At 48.7% G+C, this 19083-nt stretch overlaps 1 protein-coding gene across 2 annotated transcripts in view; it reads left to right on the plus strand.

Moving 5' to 3' along the window:
- Window positions 1-605: 605 nt before the first annotated feature.
- Window positions 606-19083, plus strand: part of TMPRSS9 (transmembrane serine protease 9) — a 30212-nt gene continuing 11734 nt past the window's right edge. Inside the window, exons 1-8 of one of the 2 annotated variants that reach the window (XM_060094711.1) lie at window positions 606-747; window positions 3577-3704; window positions 7497-7564; window positions 7677-7856; window positions 8647-8684; window positions 10531-10644; window positions 12162-12333; window positions 17713-17987. In XM_060094711.1, coding sequence (XP_059950694.1) covers window positions 606-747; window positions 3577-3704; window positions 7497-7564; window positions 7677-7856; window positions 8647-8684; window positions 10531-10644; window positions 12162-12333; window positions 17713-17987 — 1117 coding nt within the window. The remainder of the gene's footprint in view (window positions 748-3576; window positions 3705-7496; window positions 7565-7676; window positions 7857-8646; window positions 8685-10530; window positions 10645-12161; window positions 12334-17712; window positions 17988-19083) is intronic. The other variant, XM_060094712.1, reaches the window with a different exon arrangement.

The following is a 19083-nucleotide window of genomic DNA, read 5'->3' on the forward strand; positions in this document are numbered from 1 at the left end:
TTGGTTAATTAATTGTGACACAGGTACCAGACTTTATATTAGGGACGCTGGGTGTGAGGTATGTGGGGACTTTGTGCAATTGTCTCAGTCACCTCAAGCTGCCAGAACAAATATCATAGACGGGGCAGCTTAAACAACAGACATTTTTTCTCTCCCACTTCTGGAGGCTGGAGATCCAAGATCAAGGTGTCGGCGGTGTTGGTTTCTGGTGGGAGCTCCCTTCCTGGCTTGCAGACGGCTGCTTCCAGAAGGAACACAGCCTTCTATTATCTAGACCTCTGGCCTCCAGAACCGTAAGATAATAAGTCTGTGTTCCTTTAAGCCACTGGTTTGTCATTTGTTATAGCAACTGCAGGAAACTCATACATACTCTTCCCAGCAAGGGCCCCATGGGGATCCCGCGTGTGCCAGCCCAGCCAGCAATCATGTTGAATCCGTTTTTATGTTTTGCGTGGAGCCCCCGATGCCTAGGGCGCTGTTGATGGCTGTCACGTCTGCACAAGGAAGACCCTTGCTTAGGGAAAGAGAAACGCCCCCAGCTCTGACCTCCTTTTTCTGTCTGTTTTCTGCTGGCTTCCAGGTTGCCGTCCCCACGTTTGGGAGCCATGGAGCCCACCGCCGGTGACTTACAGCTAGTGCCCAGGGCAACCAAGGACACCCAGGCTACAGATGCCGCATGCTGCCGGGCAGCCCTCTCGGTCATGGTGGCCACCAGCATCGTCATGGTCACCCTGGGAGTCCTCGTGGGTGAGTGGCCACAGACTTGCATGGGTCTACACAGCAGGTAGCTTGCACTAAGACGCCTGGGAGTGGCTCAAAAGTGTCCCAGAGCAAAGGGCTGAGCATGCAGTACAGAGAGGCCACCCAACAGCAAGGCTATGGGACCAGGTGCTGAGTGTGGCTGCACTTAGTTCTGGGCTAGGTGGTGGGTGCCTGGGTGTCAAGGCAATACCTGCAAATTTCAGGTTTCCCACCAGTGGGATTCTTTATTTTTTTTAATACCATGTGTTTGATTTTGGGTTTTTAAAATATTTATTTATTTTTTATTTGGTTGCGCTGGGTCTTAGTTGCTTAATGAAGATTCACAACCAGGGTGAAATGGAGACCAGTAGGGAAATGAACTTTTAAAAAACCCTTGAGAGGGGCTTCCCTGATGGCGCAGTGGTTAAGAATCCACCTGCCAATGCAGGGAACATAGGTTCGAGCCCTGGCCCAGGAAGATCCCACATGCCGTGGAGCAGCTAAGCCTGTGCGCCACAACTATTGAAGCCCGCTTGCCTAGAGCCCATGCTCTGCAACAAGAGAAGCCACCGCAATGAGAAGCCCACACACTGCAACAAAGAGTAGCCCCCGCTTGCCGAAACTAGAGAAAGCCCGCACACAGCAACGAAGACCCAACGCAACCAAAACTAAAAATAAATAATAAATAAATTTATAAAAATAGAAACCTTGAGAAATTTGAAAAGTCCCCAAAAGTATAAGTGAGCAGTCGTTGACTTTCTCACCTCCCACAGTCAAAAGTGGCTCCCACTTCATATTTGCTTCTAATGTACGTACGTTCATATTATTTACAATGAAACATATGAAATGATGACCTGTGGTGAATGCTGTGAGGCTGCAGTTATACAAACACACAAAGGAAGGTCTTTTTATGTCAGTGGAAGGGTCCACAGAGCCCTGCCGCCTGCAGAGAATTCCAGGGCTGCCCCACACCTCGACGTGGTAGCCCTGAGCCCCAGCGCTGTTTAGACTGAATCAGCTTAAATTAAATAACAGGTAAAATCCAGTTCCTCCGTCCCCACCAGCCACATTTCATGAGTAGCTCGTGGCTCCTGCAGGGGATGCTCAGATCTAGAACCTTCCATCATCAGGGGAAGTTCTGCTGGGAACCCCTGCTCTGGACTGGGCTCCTTCTGAGATGAGCTTGCTAGTTCTGTGTGGGGATGTAAAGGTCACCTTTCATCCTTGACATGATGATGGTAACTGGCAGTTTGGGGGGAAAATGCTGTCATGTGGCAAAATAATAAGTTGGCGATCCAATGTGGGATATATATATATATATATATATATATATATATATATATATATATAATATATATATTAAATATATATTTTAAATGTATTTTTAAAAATATATTTAAGATATATATTATATATAATATATTTAAATATATATATATATTTGTGAATATCTGGACTAACTCGGAGCCTGGCATGGCTGACAGAGGCCCTCTAGTGGCTGTGGGGTGAAGTGCATGAAAATTGGGCTCTGTGGTCGTGGGTAGGGGGGTGTCCGTGTCCGTGTGTCCTCACGCTAGGGAGAGACAGGGGACAGTTGCACACCTCCAGTCTAGAAGCACAGCTACATTTTGGGATAACAGGTAGATAAAATCTCCAGCAGGACCTCTGAAACTGAGGAAGGCTCCAAGAAGCACTTAAAATTTAAAAACAATTTTTAAATTACAATTCAAATTTGTCCCCTTCCCAGACAGCTCAAAGTTTTATTTGGAAGTATAAAATTTTACACGGGCCCTTGCTGGGCTGTTTCTCCAGTTGCCTGGGAGCCCATGGTTATTTCAGAGGGAAAGTGTGAGGCTTATTTGGGGCTCAGAACATAAGCACATGGGTCTACACAGCAGGGTTCTTGTTTTCTTTCTTTTTAGTTCCTTGCATGAGAAAACAAACCAATTTTAGAATTACTTTAGACTCTTCTATCTATTAAATAAATAAATATCTAAATATCGAGCTGGTTGAATATTCATTTAAATAAATAGAGCTGGGAGCCAGCTTTCACAGTGTAGGTGGCTGCTACTTCTATTTTTTAATTAAAAAAAAATTTTTTTTTTCTGGCCATACCACATGGATTGTGGGATCTTAGTTCCCTGACCGGGGGTTGGACCCAGGCCCCAGCAGTGAAAGCGCTGAGTCCTAAACACTGGACCACCAGGGAACTCCCTACTTCTAGTCTTTTAATTTTGTGATTATGATCATTTTTGACTGATGGACCCCTTTGCCAGTCTCACATATTTTCGACAGTTAGAAACACATGTCTTCATGTATCATGTAGGGTTGTATTCTTTACATTTTATGACTGTTCTTCTTTGCTGTTGTGTACTTTTGACTGTTCTTCTTTGCTGTTGTGTACTTTTGACAACCGTTGGAAACTATTATTCAGAGGGTGGTGTCATGGGCCGGGGTTCGAGGGTCCTGGTACCCCTGGCTGTGCCCCTGGGGTATTTGGTGCCCATTCCCAGGGAGGAGGTGGGAATTGTCCCAAAGTCGAGGGAAGGTCTTCCTTCTGAGGCCATTTCAGCCATTTTTGGCTAGGATCCAGTCTTCCCCTTAAGGAAACCTGGGGATGCCTGGGGCTTTGTGTACCTGGGTGCCTTTGGGGGGTAATGGGTGAGAGCTGATAAGGGAGCACTGTTAATAATCACTGAACCCCTGGGAAGTCAGCCCACCCCCCGTTTGTTGGGGGTGACTGCCCCAGGGTGATGGGGGGGCCTTGGAGGCCGGCTTGGCTGAGCCCTGCCCCTGCAGGTGGGCGCTCTCACGGGGCCCTGGTCTTGTCCGCAGCCTCCCTCTCTACACAGGGTGTCAATGTGGAGCACACAGCCGAGCTGCGAGGGATCCGGTTTGCCCCCAGCTTGCGGCAGGAGACCTCAGACTATTACCGCATGCTGACGCCCACTCTGGAAACGCTGGTGAGGGTTCTGGGAGCCAGGGGGGGCCAAGTGGGAGGCCAGGGGCTCTGACTGAGGCAGCAGAGCAATGGGGGGCCCAGGCAGCCTCTGAGGTAGGGAGGGGGCCCCATGGGGTGAACAGGGCAGGGGCTGATGCATTACAGAATGCAGGGGAGGGTAGCATTCGATGGGAACTGACTGCTGCAGGATCCGTAGGCCACGTTGAAAGGTTGTAAACTGGGCCTCCCTGGTGGCGCAGTGGTTAAGAGTCCGCCTGCCGATGCAGGGGATACGGGTTCGTGCCCCGGTCTGGGAGGATCCCATATGCCGCGGAGCGGCTGGGCCCGTGAGCCATGGCCGCTGGGCCTGCGCGTCCGGAGCCTGTGCTCCGCAACGGGAGAGGCCACAACAGTGAGAGGCCCGCATACCGCAAAAAGAAAAAAAAAAAAAAAAAAGGTTGTAAACTGCATTTCGGTAGAGAAATCAGAACCCTCCTACGTAGCTGGTGGGAATATGAAAAGGGGCAGCCACTGTGGAAAACAGTCTGGCAGTTTCTCCAAAGGTTAAAAATGGAGTTACTGGGCTTCCCTGGTGGTGCAGTCGTTGAGAATCTGCCTGCTAATGCAGGGGACACAGGTTCGAGCCCTGGTCTGGGAGGATCCCACATGCCGCGGAGCAACTAGGCCCGTGAGCCACAACTACTGAGCCTGCGTGTCTGGAGCCTGTGCTCCGCAACAAGAGAGGCCGCGACAGTGAGAGGCCCGTGCACCACAATGAAGGGTGGCCCCCGCTTGCCACAACTAGAGAAAGCCCTCACACAGAAACAAAGACCCAACACAGCAAAAATAAATAAATTAATTAATAAACTCCTACCCCCAACATCTTAAAAAAAAAAAAAAATGGAGTTACTATCTGACCCAGCAATTCCGCTCCTGGGTGTCTGCCCCAGAAAAACAAAACCGTGAGTCCACACAGAAACTTGTACACGAATGTCCATGGCAGCGTGATTCATAACAGCCCCAAAGTGAAAGCAACCCAAATGTCCATCAACAGATGATGGATAAACAGCTGTGGTCCCTCCACACACACGGGAGCATCACTCAGTCATGAAAAGGAAAGAAGCACTGACACTCGCTACAACGTGGACAGACCTTGAGAACAAGATGCTCAGTGAGAGAAGCCAGACACAGAAGGACCCACAGTGTGTGATTCCATTGATGGGAAACGTCCAGAACAGGCAGATCCACAGACACAGAGAGTGGATTCCTCATTGTCAGGGGCTGGGGAGAGGATGGGGGTGACTGCTGATGGGGATGGGGCTTCTTTTGGGGTCATGAGAATGTTTTAAAATTGTGATGAGGTTGTACAACTCTGTGAATATACTAAAACCCATCTAATTGTACACTTGTAAAAGGTGAGTTTTTAAGGTAGGTGACTTTTAAAACATTGTTTAAAATTTTATCCTAAGGGAAAGAGAAAGGTGACTAGGTAAGGATTCATTTTAAATGTGTGATAAGATGTTAGAGAAGCAGGGGGACAGTTAGGAGTCACCATCATCTAGACCAGGAGTCAGCAAACTTTCCCCGTAATAAGGCCAGATGGTCAATATTTTTGGCTTTTGGGGGCCAGAGAGTCTGTCTTGACTGCTGGGCCTTGTGTTGTAGCCTGAAAGCCGCCATAGATGACATGGATAAGTGGGCGTGGCCATGTGCCAATAAACCTCTATTTATGGACACTGAAATTTGCATTTCATACCATTTTCATGCACCATGAAATATTTTTCTTTTGTTTTTTTTACATTTAAAAATGTAAAAACCATTCTTGTCCATGATCTGTGCAAAAACAGGCAATGATTCTAATTCAGCACATGGGCCGTATTGCTAATCTCAATCCCTTATCTTAAAGCAGCATTGTCCAGTAGAAATGTAACAGAAGCCCCATGTAATTTAACATTTTCTGGTAGCCACTTTTTAAAAAAAAAAGTAAAAAGAAACAGGTAAGATTATTTTTAATAATACATTTTATTTAACCCAGAATATCCAAAATGTTATCATTTCAACATGTCATCAACCTATATAAAGCAGGTATTAATGAGATATTTCACATTCTTTCCTTTGTATTGAGGCTTCCAAACCTGGTGTGTCTTTTTTTTTTTAAGTTTATTTATTTTTTGGCTGCGTTGTATCTTTGTTGCTGCAAGCGGGCTTTCTCTAGTTGCGTTGTGCAGGCTTCTCATTGCGGTGGCTTCTCGTTGCAGAGCACGGGCTCTAGGCGCGCAGGCTTCAGTAGCTGTTGAACCCATGTCCCCTGCATTGGCAGGTGGATTCTTAACCACTGTGTCACCAGGGAAGTCCCCCAAACCTGGTGTGTCTTTTACACTCACATCTCAGGGTGGATACTGAGCTTCCACTGGGAAAACTCCGTCCATACTTAGAATTTGTAACATTTACAGACCCAAGATGCTCCAAATATACTTAAGAATCTTCCAGTGACTGAATCAAATATCCGTTTTGAAATTGAAGCGTGAATTAATTAAAATTGAACAAAATGTGAAAATCAGTTCCTCTGTAGCACCAGCCACATTTCAAATGCTCAGTTTCTACATGTGGCCAGCGGCTGCCATATGGGGCAAGGCAGGTGTAGAACATTTTGGAAATTTGTGGAACGTTCTACAGGACAGTGCAGGTCTGGGTGTGGGCAGTGGGGATATGGACTCAGAGGGTGCGGTTCAGAGAAGCAAATTGGATTAAGGGTGTTTTAGACGAGTGAATGAACAGGCGTGACCATGCATCCCGTGTGTTTAGGGAGTGAGGATGGTGACCATAGGAGTTAGCACCTAAGCAGGACATTCTGCCAGGGGACAGGGACGCTGTCAGTGACTACACTGGGAGAGCAGATAAACGGGGTTACGTGGTCACCCTACTTGTGGGTGACATGAGCTGCCGAGGGGAGAAATGTGGGCCCTTCGGTGCCCAAACCGAGACAATCCTAGGAGACGCGGACAGTGGTCACCCTAACAGCACATGAAGGACAAGGACCTTCCTGATAGCGTCTGCTTGCACAAAGTGGGCTCAGCCACAGAATTTTTTTTTTAATGTAAAATTCACATAACATAAAATTAGCCTTTTCTTTATTATTTTTTTTCTTTTGGACATGCTGTGTAGCTTGTGGGATCTTAATTTCTCAACCTGGGATTGAACCCGGGCCCCCGGCAGTGAAAGCACCGAGTCCTAACCACTGGACTGCCAGAGAATTCCCTAAAATTGTCCACTTTTAAAGTGACTGATTCAGTGGCATTTAGTACATTCACAGAGCTGTGCCACCATCACCTCTAATTCCAGAACCTTCCATCACCCGAAAAGGAAACCCCACCCTCATCAGCAGTCACCCCCTTCCCTTCTCCCGCAGCCCCTGACAACCACGAACCCACTCTCTGTGTCTGTGGATCGGCCTGTTCTGGATGTTTCCCACCAATGGAATCACACACTGTGTGTCCTTCTGTGTCTGGCTTCACTCACTGAGCGTCGTGTTCTCAGGGTCCGTCCACGTGGTAGCGAGTGTCAGGGCTTCACCTCTTTTCATGGCTGAGTGATGCTCCCGGGTGTGGAGGGACCACGTGGGGTTTTTCCATCATCTGTTGGTGGAGCTATATTTTCATAGGCACGACTTCGAGATGCCTGTCCTGTCTCTTAGTTCTGTGAGTTGGCCGCACACGTGGAGTTGAAGAGGAGATGCTTTTCCATTCCCTTCCCAGCTCTCCCGCCAGGGAGTCTCCACAGGGTCTCACATTTGCTACGGTTGTTTCCGTTGTAGTTTGTCAGCAGCTTTCGGGAGACAGAGTTGGAGGCCAGCTGTGTGGGCTGCACGGTGCTCAGTTACTGGTGAGTTGGGGCCTCCTTGGAGGTGGAGGAAGCTTGGTGGTTGCCCGAGAGATTGCAGAAGATTCCAGCCGAGAGGCGCCCTCCCTCTCAAGGGCCAGTGTCCTCCCCGCAGGGAGGGCAACGCCAGCATCCTGGTGCGTTTTCGGCTGCACTTTACACAGCCGGCCCTGCGGACACCGAGCCCGGGCCTGGAGGAGGAGCTGCTGCAGCGGGGACTCCGAGAGAGGCTGCAGGGCCGCGGCATCCCCCTGGCCCCCTATGGCACCATCGTGTCTGCCCAGCTCACAGGCGAGTGGCCCCAGAGACAGGGCAACGTTGGGAGGGGCTGGAGGGACATGCTGGGGAAGGGGAGCTGACTGAAAATTGCATGAAACTTGAGGTTTTCCATAATCGCCCCTCTCGGTGACAAGGAAACATATACCCATGGCTTTACCCTCTATGGTCTAGACCAGGGGGTGGCAACCTATAAATATTTTCATCTTTGCCACCGATTGGGTCTCTGTCCAGATGGCTCAACTCAGCTATTATAGCACAAAAGCAGCAAAGACACTATATAAACAAATGGACACCACTGTGTATCAATAAAACTTTATTTACAAAAACAAGTGGTGGGCCGGATTTGGCTCCTGGCCCCTGGTATAGAAATAAGGGTAAATGTTATGCTCTAAAATTCTAGGATTGCTGTGTGTTGTGATTTGAGAGCCACGCATGAGGTCAGACTGCTCAGATTTTAAAATTGTTGCCTTGACCTTGCCCTGCAGGACATTTACAGTCCCCTCTCCACCACTCCTGACACACTCAATGAGTCTCAGTAACCTCGCCAGCACTAAGAGAGCTTTCTGCGGGGATGGAAATGTTTTGGGTCGGCGCCATCCACTCTGGCAGCCACCTGCCCCACGCAGCTGTTGAGCTCTTATCGTGAGGAATGGAATATTTCATCTGATTTCACCTTTGCTGATTTAAGTCAGAATTTAAGTGGATCCCAGGTGGACAGCGCCGACCACTGCTTTGCAATACGATGTCAAAGAACCTCAGTGCTCGCTAAATGAGCTTATATCTCTTCTCCGTTTTGCTGCAGGAAGCCAGAAGGGGCTGCTGACAGAAAGAGACTTAAAATCAGGTATGTTTTGATGAATGGATAAAGAAGACGTGGTATATATATGTACAATGGGATACTACTCAGCCATAAAAAAGGATGAAATAATGCCATTTAAAGCAACATGGATGGACCTAGAGATTATCATACTTAAGTGAAGTAAGTCAGAAAAAGACAGATATCACTTATATGTGAAATCTAAAATATGACACGAACCTATCTACAAAACATAAACAGACTCATGGACATAGAGAATAGACTTGTGGTTGCCAAGGGGGAGGGGGGTGGGGGAGGGAAGGACTGGGAGTTTGGGATTAGCAGATACAAACTATTATACATAGGATGGATAAACAATGATGTCCTACTGTATAGCACAGGGAACTATATTCAATATCCTGTGATAAGCCATAATGGAAAAGAATATGAAAAAGAATGTATATCTCTGTGAGCAGACGATTTAAAAATGAGGCACTTTGAATTATTCAGAGCCAAGCATGATTAAGAGAAGGCATTATTGTTTTTGTTTTGTTTTTAAGTGATAGAAAGTTGTTATTAAAAGAAAAGACAAAAAACAGTTTGGGGGAAAAAAAAGAAAAAAGAGTAGGTATCACCTGGAATCTCATTGCTTTTACTATTTTGGTGACTTTCCTCCCAGACGGCTCATGACACATCTACGGATACATTTATTTAGCTTTACATCAATGGTCCCCAACTAGGGGTGATCCTGCCTCCCCAGGGGACACAGGGTGATGTCTGGGGACATCTGTGGTTGTCACGATGAGGGGTGCTCTTGGCATTCAGTGAGTGGGGCCTGGGTGCTTCTCAACATCCCACAGTGCCCAGGATGGCCCCCCCAGAGAATGGCCCCAAATGTGAACCTACACTTCAGTGGCAAATTTTATGTTATGTGTACTTTATTACAATTTTTAAAATTAATTTCACCTATTTCTTACTTAAAAAAAATTTTTTTTTCTTTATTTATTTGGTTGCACCAGGTCTTAGTTGCAGCAGGCGGGCTCGTTAGTTGTGGCTTGCCAGCTCCTTAGTTGCGGCTTGCCGGCTCCTTAGTTGTGGCACGTGGGCTCCTTAATTGAGGCTCACTGGCTCCTTAGTTGTGGCTTGTGAACTCTTAGTTGTGGCATGCATGTGGGATCTAGTTCCCTGACCAGGGATTTAACCTGGGCCCCCTGCACTGGGGGCTCAGAGTCTTATCCACTGAGCCACCAGGGAAGTCCCCCTATTACTTTTTAAAAACAAGGCAGGACTTCCCTGGTGGTGCAGTGGTGAAGAATCCGCCTGCCAATGCAGGGGACACGGGTTCGATCCCTGGTCCAGGAAGATCCCACATTCCGCAGAGCAACTAAGCCCGTGTGCCACAACTACTGAGCCTGCGCTCTAGAGCCCGCGAGCCGCAACTACTGAGCCTGCGTGCCACAACTACTGAAGCCCACGTGCCTAGAACCTGTGCTCCGCAACAAGAGAAGCCACCACAATGAGAAGCACACGCACCACAACAAAGATTAGCGCCCGTTCGCTGCAACTAGAGAAAGCCTGCACGCAGCAAGGAAGACCTAACGCAGCCAAATAATAAATAAATTAAAATAAATTAATAAATAAATAAAACGTGGCTGATAGAAATGTAAAAGTACATACATGGCACACATATGCTTAGATTGCATAGCCCTGGCCCCGGTGCTGACTAGCATTCTCATGTGTTACATCTCTGTACTAATTCTGAGAAAATTATTTCAGAAACATTCAGAGAAAAGGAAGTAGAGAAGAGATGCCTTCCACGCTCTAGAGTTTCCGCGTGGAGAGCAGGCAGGAGAGATGGAGTGAGGTCAGGAACGTGGTTCTTGTCTGCCCTCAGGTCACTGTCCAGGGAATGCCTTTTCCTGCGGGAACAGCCAGTGTGTGACAAAGGTGAACCCGGAGTGTGATGACACAGCGGACTGCTCTGATGGCTCCGATGAGGCCCACTGTGGTCAGTCCGCCTGTCTGGCCTGTTTTCTGGGCTATGTCCCCTTTCCAGGTTCAAGTGCTGGTTCTCTGGCCCACTGTGCCCATCACACACAGACACATGGTCCTGGCATTCACTGAGCTGGGCAGAGAAAGGGAGTGGGCACCTGTGATATGACAGGAAACATGAGCAGCAAGCAGAGAAGGGAGACCTTGAGGTGTGTGGAGTGGAGAGCCTCGGGTGAGAAGGAGAAAAAAATCAGGTCAAACCGTGGGAAGCCTTGAATGCCAGGAACTGGGGGGTCTGTCCTGTAGGTAGTGGGGAGTCACCAAAAGGATTTGAGCAAGGGAAAATTACAATTGAAATGCTGTAAGAGTAGTCAACATTTTTCTAGCAATGCTAGCCCGTGCAGTAAGGTGAGAACAGTGGTTTAAGTATTGGAAAGGAAGAAGGAAAACTATCATAATTTGAATTTGATTATCTAAATGAATCAATAAATTAACTAAAAGGATATCAGAAAAATAAGACAGTTCAACAATAAGGGGAAGATAAGATAAATACTAACATAAAAAAAGCTCTTGTTTCGCTTTATACAATTAATAACAGGTTAGAAGATATAATGGAAAGAATCATACTCTTGATTAATAGCAAAACAAAATAAAATAAACTTGTGTCCTGTATATAATAATAATTATATAGAATTACAAACCATTGCTGAAGGACATAAAAGCAGACTAAATAAACAGAGAGACACAGCATCCTATGAAAAGATGGACATATAAAGATTTTGAAACTTGCAGAATACATGGTGAGGGAGACATTCATAGCGTCTGGTACCTGGCTGTGGAGGATGATATAGAGGTTGATTGAAATTGGCAGGTGTGGTCGGGGGGTCCCCAAGACTCCTTCAGATTCAGTGATTCACGAGAAGGAGTCACAGAACTCAGTAAAGCTGTTATATGCGTAGTTATAGCTTATTACAGTGAAAGGATACAGACGAAAATCAGCAAAGCAAAAGGTGCAAAGTCCAGGAGAGACCAAGCTCAAGCAAGCTTCCAATTATCCTCTCCCAGTGGAGTCATGTGGACAGCGCTTAACTCATTCTCCCAGCATCATATGTGACAACACACTCAAAGTACTTCCAACCAGGGGAGCTCCCCCCAGGCTTGGTGTCCAGGGTTTGTGTTGGGGGTTCGTCACATAGGTATGTAGCATCCACATAGCTACCTTTAGGGTATGATTGTCCAAGAGCTGCTGAATCACAGGACCTCAGGCTGAGTGGATTAAACAACAGAAATGTATTCTCTCCCAGCTCTGGAGGCTAGAAGTCCGAGATCAAGGTGTCCATAGGGTCGGTTCCTTCTGAGGCCGTGAGGGAGGATCTGTTCCATGTGGCCTCCCAGCTTCTGGTGGTTTGCTGGCATCTTTGGCATTCTTTGAATGCGGGGGCCATGGGGACAACAGACTGCAGACAGATGTGCCAGGAACGTGGCCACACTCCTGCCTTCTTGGGGTCCTGGATAGTGATCTCTGTCTTGCAGACTGTGGTTTGCAGCCTGGCTGGAGGACAGCCGGCAGGATTGTGGGCGGTGTGGAGGCGTCCCCAGGGGAGTTCCCTTGGCAAGTCAGCCTCCGAGAAAACAACGAACACTTCTGTGGGGCCGCCATCATTGGCGCCAGGTGGCTGGTGTCTGCTGCCCACTGCTTCAATGAGTGAGTGCACGTCCCCGAGGGCTCAGAGCCCACCCCACCCCTGTATCACACCTACCTTCCACTCTGGGAATGCCACCTTTCCTGGGTGTCTTCAGAGCCCCTTGGAACTTATTTCCTTCCTTCCTTCCTCCCTCCCTTCCTCCCTCGCTCCCTCCCTCCCTCCCTCCTTCCTTCCCTCTCCTTTTTAAAAACTATTTATTTATTTATTTGGCTGTGTCGGGTCTTAGTTGCGGCGCGTGGGAACTTTCGTTGCGGAGCGCGGGCTCTTCGTTGCGGCGTGTGGGCTCTCTAGTTGTGGCACGTGGGTTTAGTTGCCCCGTGGCATGTGGGATCTTAGTTCCCTGACTAGGGATTGAACCCATGTCCCCTGCATTGGAAGGCAGATTCTTAACCACTGGACCGCCAAGGAAGTCCCTCCCTCTCTTTTCTTTTTGTTAAATCTGAATGCATTAATTTTTTTAAATTGTGGCAAAATATATATAACATAAATTTACCATTTTTAAGTGCACAGCTCGGTGGCATTAGGCACACTCACACTGTTGGGCAACCATCCCCACCATCATCTCCAGAACTTTCTCATCCTCCCAAACTGAAACTCTATCCCTTTTAAACCCTGACTCCCCAGCCCCTCCCCCAGCCCCTGGCCACCACCATCTACTTCCTGTCTCTATGGATCTGACTCCCCCAGGGACCTCCTGTGAGTGGAATCAGACAGTACTTGTCCTTTTGTGACTGACATTTCACTTAACCTGTTTTCAAGGTTCATCCACGTTGTACCGTGTGTCACTGCTTCTTTCCCTTTCATGGCCAAATAATAGTCCAGTGTGTGGATGGACATGTGTTTATTCATTCATCCGTCGACAGGCACTTGGGTTGTGTCCACCTTTTGGCTGTTGTGAATAATGCTGCTGTGAACATGGGTGTGCAAGTATCTGAGTCACAACTTTCAATTGCTTTGGGTATAAACTCAGAGGTGGAATTGCTGGGTCATATGGTGATTCTGTGTTTACCCTTTTGAGGAAACACCATCCTGTTTTCCACAGTGGCTGCCCCATTTTCCATTCCCACCAGCAGTGCACAAGGGTTCCTATTTCTCCACATCCTTGAGAAGTTCCTTTGACATTTGTTGTAAAGCTGGTTTGGTGGTGCTGAGTTCTTTTAGCTTTTGCTTGTCTGTAAAGCTTTTGATCTCTCCATCAAATCTGAATGAGAGCCTTGCTGGGTAGAGTATTCTTGGTTGTAGGCTTTTCCCTTTTATCACTTTAAATACATCATGCCACTCCCTTCTGGCCTGCAGAGTTTCTGCTGAAAATTCAGCTGATAGTCTTACAGGAGTTCCCTTGTATGTTATTTGTTCCTTCTCCCTTGCTGCTTTTAATATTCTCTCTTTAATTTTTGTCTTTTTGATTATGATGTGTCTTGGTTTGTTACTATTTGGGTTAATCCCGTATGGGACCCTCTATGCTTCCTGGACTTGGGTGACTGTTTCCTTTCTCAAGTTAGGGAGGTTTTCAGCTATTATCTCTTCAAATATTTTCTCAGGCCCTTTCTCTGTCTTCTCCTTCTAGGACCCCTATAATGTGAATATTAGCATGATTGATGTTGTCCTAGTGTCTGTTAAACTGTCCTCATTTCTTTTCATTCTTTTTTTCTTTTTTCTGTTTGGTGGCACTGGTTTCCACTACTTTGTCTTCCAGCTCACTGATGTGTTCTTCTGCCTCATTTAGTCTCCTTTTGATTCCTTCTACTGTATGTTTCATTTCAGTTATTGTATTCTTCATCTCTGTTTGGTTGTTCTTTATATTTTCTCTTTGTTTAAAATGTCTAACTTCTTACTCTGTGCATCCATTCCTCTCCTGAGTTCTGTGATCATCTACGATCATTACCCTGAACTCTTTCTCAGGTAGGTTGCCTATCTCTACCTCACTTAGTTCTCCTTTTGGGGTTTTATCTTGTTCCTTTGTCTGAAACATGTCCCTCTGTCACCTCATTTTGTCTAAGTTGCTGTTTGTATTTTTATGTGTGTGTGGTAGGTTAGTTACGTTTCTCAACCTTGGAGAAGTGGCCTCTGTAGGACACGTCCTATGCATCCCGCGGTGCACTCCCCGCTCATCACCCAAACTACATGCTCTAGGGGTTCCCTCTAAGAGGGCTGCGTGGGTCCTTCTGTTGTCGCAGGCTGACTGTGTGGGTGGTCTGGTAGGCTTGGTTGGCTGCCAGACCCTGTCTTATGTGGATGCTGCTGGCTGCAGTTGAGCGGGGCTTGGTCACAGGATAGCCGGTTGCGGGATCCTAGGGGGCCCGGGGCTAGTGCTGGTTCACTGGTGGATGGAGTCAGGGTCCTGAAGACTCTGGGGCTGTTGCCCACCCACTGGCAGGTGAAGCCAGATCCTGGGGTTAGTGCCAGACTACTGGCAGGCAGAGCTGGTTCCTGGAGTCTGGCTGCAGTGCCCAGGGATCCCAGAGCTCGTTTCAGAGCATTGTGGGGGGGGGGGGGGGGCGGGGCGGGTTTTCTTGCATCTGGTGTCCGCCCACTGGTGGGCGGAGCTGGGTCTCGGCCCTCTGGTGGGCAGGGCTGTGGGCTCAGGCGGGTCTAAGGCAGCCTGTCTGTTGATGGGTGGGGCTGTGTCCCTGCCCAGTTAGTTGATTGGCCTGGGGCGTCCCAGCACTAGCGCCTGTGGGCTATTGGGTGGGGCCGGGTCTCCGCACTAAAGAGCCAAGATGGCGGCCGCCAAAATTACGTCCCCAGGGCGACCCATGGCCGCCCCGCCTTGCCTCCCCAGGAGACCCTCCAAGGCCAGCAGGTAGGTTTGGTCCAGGCTTCAATCACATGACTGCTTCTGCCCCGGGTCCCGGTGCACGTGGGATTCTCTGTGTGTCCTTTAGGAGTGAAGCCTCTATTTCCCCCGGTCCTGTGGGGCTCCTGCGGTTAGCTCTGTGGGCCTCCGAAGCCAAATGCTCTGGGGGACCCTCTTCCTGGTGCTGGACCGCTGGTGAGCCTGACATGGGGCTCAGATCTCTCGCTCCTGTGGGAGAACCTCTGCAACATAATTCTTCTCCAGTTCGTGGGTCCCCCACCAGGGGGCATGGGATCTGATCATATCGTGAGTCCGCCGCCCTTCCTTCTCATCTTGTGGTTCCTTCTCTCTGTCTTTAGTTGGAGAAGATCTTTTCTGGTAGGTTCCAGTCTTTTTCATCGATGGTGGTTCTGCAGGTAGTTGTGATTTGGGTGTGCTCCTGAGAGGAGGTGAGCTCAGGGTCTTTCTACTCCGTCATCTTGGCTGATCTCCCAGTCTCTCCTCATCCTGGCCATTACTTGTTACTTTGTTTTTTTTTTTTTGGCGGTACGCGGGCCTGTCACTGTTGTGGCCTCTCCCGTTGCGGAGCACAGGCTCCGGACGCGCAGGCCCAGCAGCCATGGCTCACGGGCCCAGCTGCTCCGCGGCACGTGGGATCCTCCCGGACCGGGGCACGAACCCAAGTCCCCTGCATCGACAGGCAGACTCTCAACCACTGCACCACCAGGGAAGCCCTGTTTGTTTTTAATAATAGCCGTCCTAATGGGTGTGCAGTAATATCTCACTGTGGCTTTGATTTGCATTTCCCTAATGATTAGTGATGTTGAGCGTCTTTTCATGTGCTTATTGGCCATTTGTGTGACATTTGTGTGACATTGCTCCATCTTCTTTGGAGCAATGCCCAGTTTTGTTTGTTTGGCTGTGTTGTGTCTTCCTTGCTGCGTGCAGGCTTTCTCTAGTTGTGGCGAGCGGGGGCTACTCTTTGTTGCAGTGCACAGGCTTCTCACTGCAGTGGCTTCTCTTGTTACGGAGCACAAGTTCTAGGCGCGTGGCCTTCAGTAGTTGTAGCACGCGGGCTCAGTAGTTGCGGCACGCAGGCCCTAGAGCACGCAGGCCCTAAAGCACACAGGCTTCAGTCGTCGTGGCTCACAGGCTCTAGAGCACAGGCTCAGTAGTTGTGGTGCACGGGCTTAGTTGCTCCGCGGCACGTGGGATCTTCCCGGCCCAGGGCTCGAACCCCTGTCGCCTGCATTGGCAGGCAGATTCTTAACCACTGTGCCACCAGGGAAGTCCCTTTGCCCAGTTTTGAATTGGGCTGTTTTTTGTTGTTGAGGGTGGTCAGAATCTTTAACAATGAGAGTGGCCAATCAGAATGGAGCTCACCAAAGGTGGGAGAAGGTTCTGGAAGCCTCTGGCAGTGCCAGGCATTGCTATTTGGTTATTTCCATCTGAGGAGTCCTCGGGGACAGGACAGGGCAACAGGAAGCATGGGTTCCCCTGGGAAACCATTACCTACGAATTGCCCCAGGGTCACTAATGGAACAGCCTGCTGGGAATCCCAGGGAAAGCTGCCCCAGGAAGTGACGGTCTGGTGGACACAGGTCACATAAGCAATGACATTCAGGGCAAGAAGCGTTGCTTTTTTTATCGTTTTAAATTTTGTTTCTCTTAATATTTTTATTACGCATATATTTAAGTAGAAAAGATGAAAAAATAGGACAACAAACACCCATGTGCCAGTATCTGATTTCAAAAGTTATTATTATTTCACTGTATTTGTTTTTTCTCCCACTCTCCATCTATCTGCATCTGTAATTATTCACACACACATTCATACATATGTATCTTTGCCAAACCATTTGAAATTAAGTAGAAAACATCATGACACATTGCCTCCAAATCTCCCGCATGCATTTGTGCAAATAGACAAAAGAGTCTCTCACATACCCACATACCACTATAACACCCGTGAAAATTAAAAACAGCCACGCAATGTTATCTAGTAGCCAATCCATATTCAAGGCCTCACTCGCCTCATCCTAATCCCAGCCCTGTTGGATCCTGTCTTTGTTTAAAATACTGATAATTCGTGCACCATGTTTTGAGTGTTTTTTGGGGTTTTTTTTTTGTGATCATTCTGATTTTTGACAATGTTGCATGAAAATATTATTATTCTTATTTGCTGCATTGGGTCTTCGTTGCTGCGCGCAGGCTTTCTCTAGTTGCGGCGAGCGGGGGCTACTCTTCATTGTGGTGCGCGGCTTCTCAGCACGGTGGCTTCTCTTGTTGCAGAGCACGGGCTCTAGGCGCGCAGGCTTCAGTAGTTGTGGCGCACAGGTTTAGTTGCTCCGCGACACGTGGGATCTTCCCGGCCCAGGGCTCGAACCCGTGTCCCCTGCATTGGCAGGCGGATTCTTAACCACTGCGAAACCAGGGAAGTCCGAAAATATCATTATTAGTCTCGATGGCTGCGTTTTGAGGCGCCTCCTTAACAGTTGCCCACTGGGTGAGTGCCTTGCCCTCCTCACCCTCTGGCCCCATCCTTGGTGGGCCTCTGAGCGGGGGTTTGTCTGCTCTGCAGATTCCAAGACCCCACCGAGTGGGTGGCTTACGCGGGCAGCACCTACCTCAGCGGCTCGGAGGCCAGCACGGTGCGGGCCCGAGTGGCCCGGATCATCACGCACCCCTTCTACAACTCTGACACGGCCGACTTCGACGTGGCGGTGCTCGAGCTAGGTGGCCCCCTGACGTTCAGCAGGCACGTGCAGCCCGTGTGCCTCCCGGCCGCCGTGCACGTCTTCCCGCCCCGGAAGAAGTGTCTGATCTCGGGCTGGGGCTACCTCAAGGAGGATTTCCGTAAGCACCTACCGCCTGCAGCTTCTCCAGGCAGCCAGCAAAGCCCAACCCAGCAAGCAACACACAGTCCGGCCTCATTAGCCGCGGATTCTGTATTTGCGAATTCGCCTACTCGCTAAAATTAATTTGTCTCCCCAAGTGGATACTCGTGGGGGCAGAATCTGTGATTGTTCCCTGATGTGCAATTTGAGTCGTTCCCAGCTGAGGTGGAGCTGGGCAATGCCCTGCCTCTTGGTTCAGCTCAGACTGGAAACCAGTGTCCTTTTCGTGGTCTGTTTACTGCCACTTTTTTTCCTGCATTTTTGTGCTTTTTGTGGCAGGTTTCACAAAATCTAAACAGGCCCCAAGCATAGAGCTGAAGTGCTGGCTAGCGTCCTAAGTGCAGGAGGGCTGGGATATGCCTTATGGGCAGAAAGTACGTGTGTTAGATTCAGGCAACAGTGCAGTGGGCTGTGAGCTCAGTGTTAACGAATCAACAATGTATGTTAAGTGAAGTGTCTTTAAGCAGAAACACGTACCATCATGAGGTTATGTACGTATGGATCGGCTGTAACCAGAGGCTCTCAGGAACCTGACCCCGTGTATCCCCTGGAGCAGCGGGGCAGTGTTCACTGATTCAGTGTTTGGGTAATTTTATAGAACAGAACTGCCTCATATCGACTGTAACCTGATGGTGATAAATGCTGGGAAGGAAACCAGTAGGAAAAATGAGTTGGGGGCGGGGACAGCTTTAGGAAAGGGCCTGAGATGGTGACACTTCAGCTAAGACCAGGCTTCCTACTCCAGGGACTGGGCAGGAAGCAAATCAGACAGAAACCCCTGTTCACATGGAGCCCCCAGTCCAGACCAGCACCTCCCAATAAAACTTCCCTCAGTGGTGGACACAAACCACATCGGTACCGTCCACAACGGGGGCCAGCAGCCCTATGACACGGGCTAGCGCTACCAAGAAACCGAGCTTTACATTTCACTTCATTGTAATGAATTTCCGTCTGCATTTAAATAGTCTCATGTGGCTACCATACCCAGACAGAACAATTCCAGGGGGCAGTAGATAATGAACAAGATAAGTGGCAAATGGTGATGTACAGAATGG

This window comes from Mesoplodon densirostris, chromosome 3 (assembly GCF_025265405.1).
Source record: "Mesoplodon densirostris isolate mMesDen1 chromosome 3, mMesDen1 primary haplotype, whole genome shotgun sequence".
In the NCBI taxonomy this organism is placed as follows: Eukaryota; Metazoa; Chordata; class Mammalia; order Artiodactyla; family Ziphiidae; genus Mesoplodon; species Mesoplodon densirostris.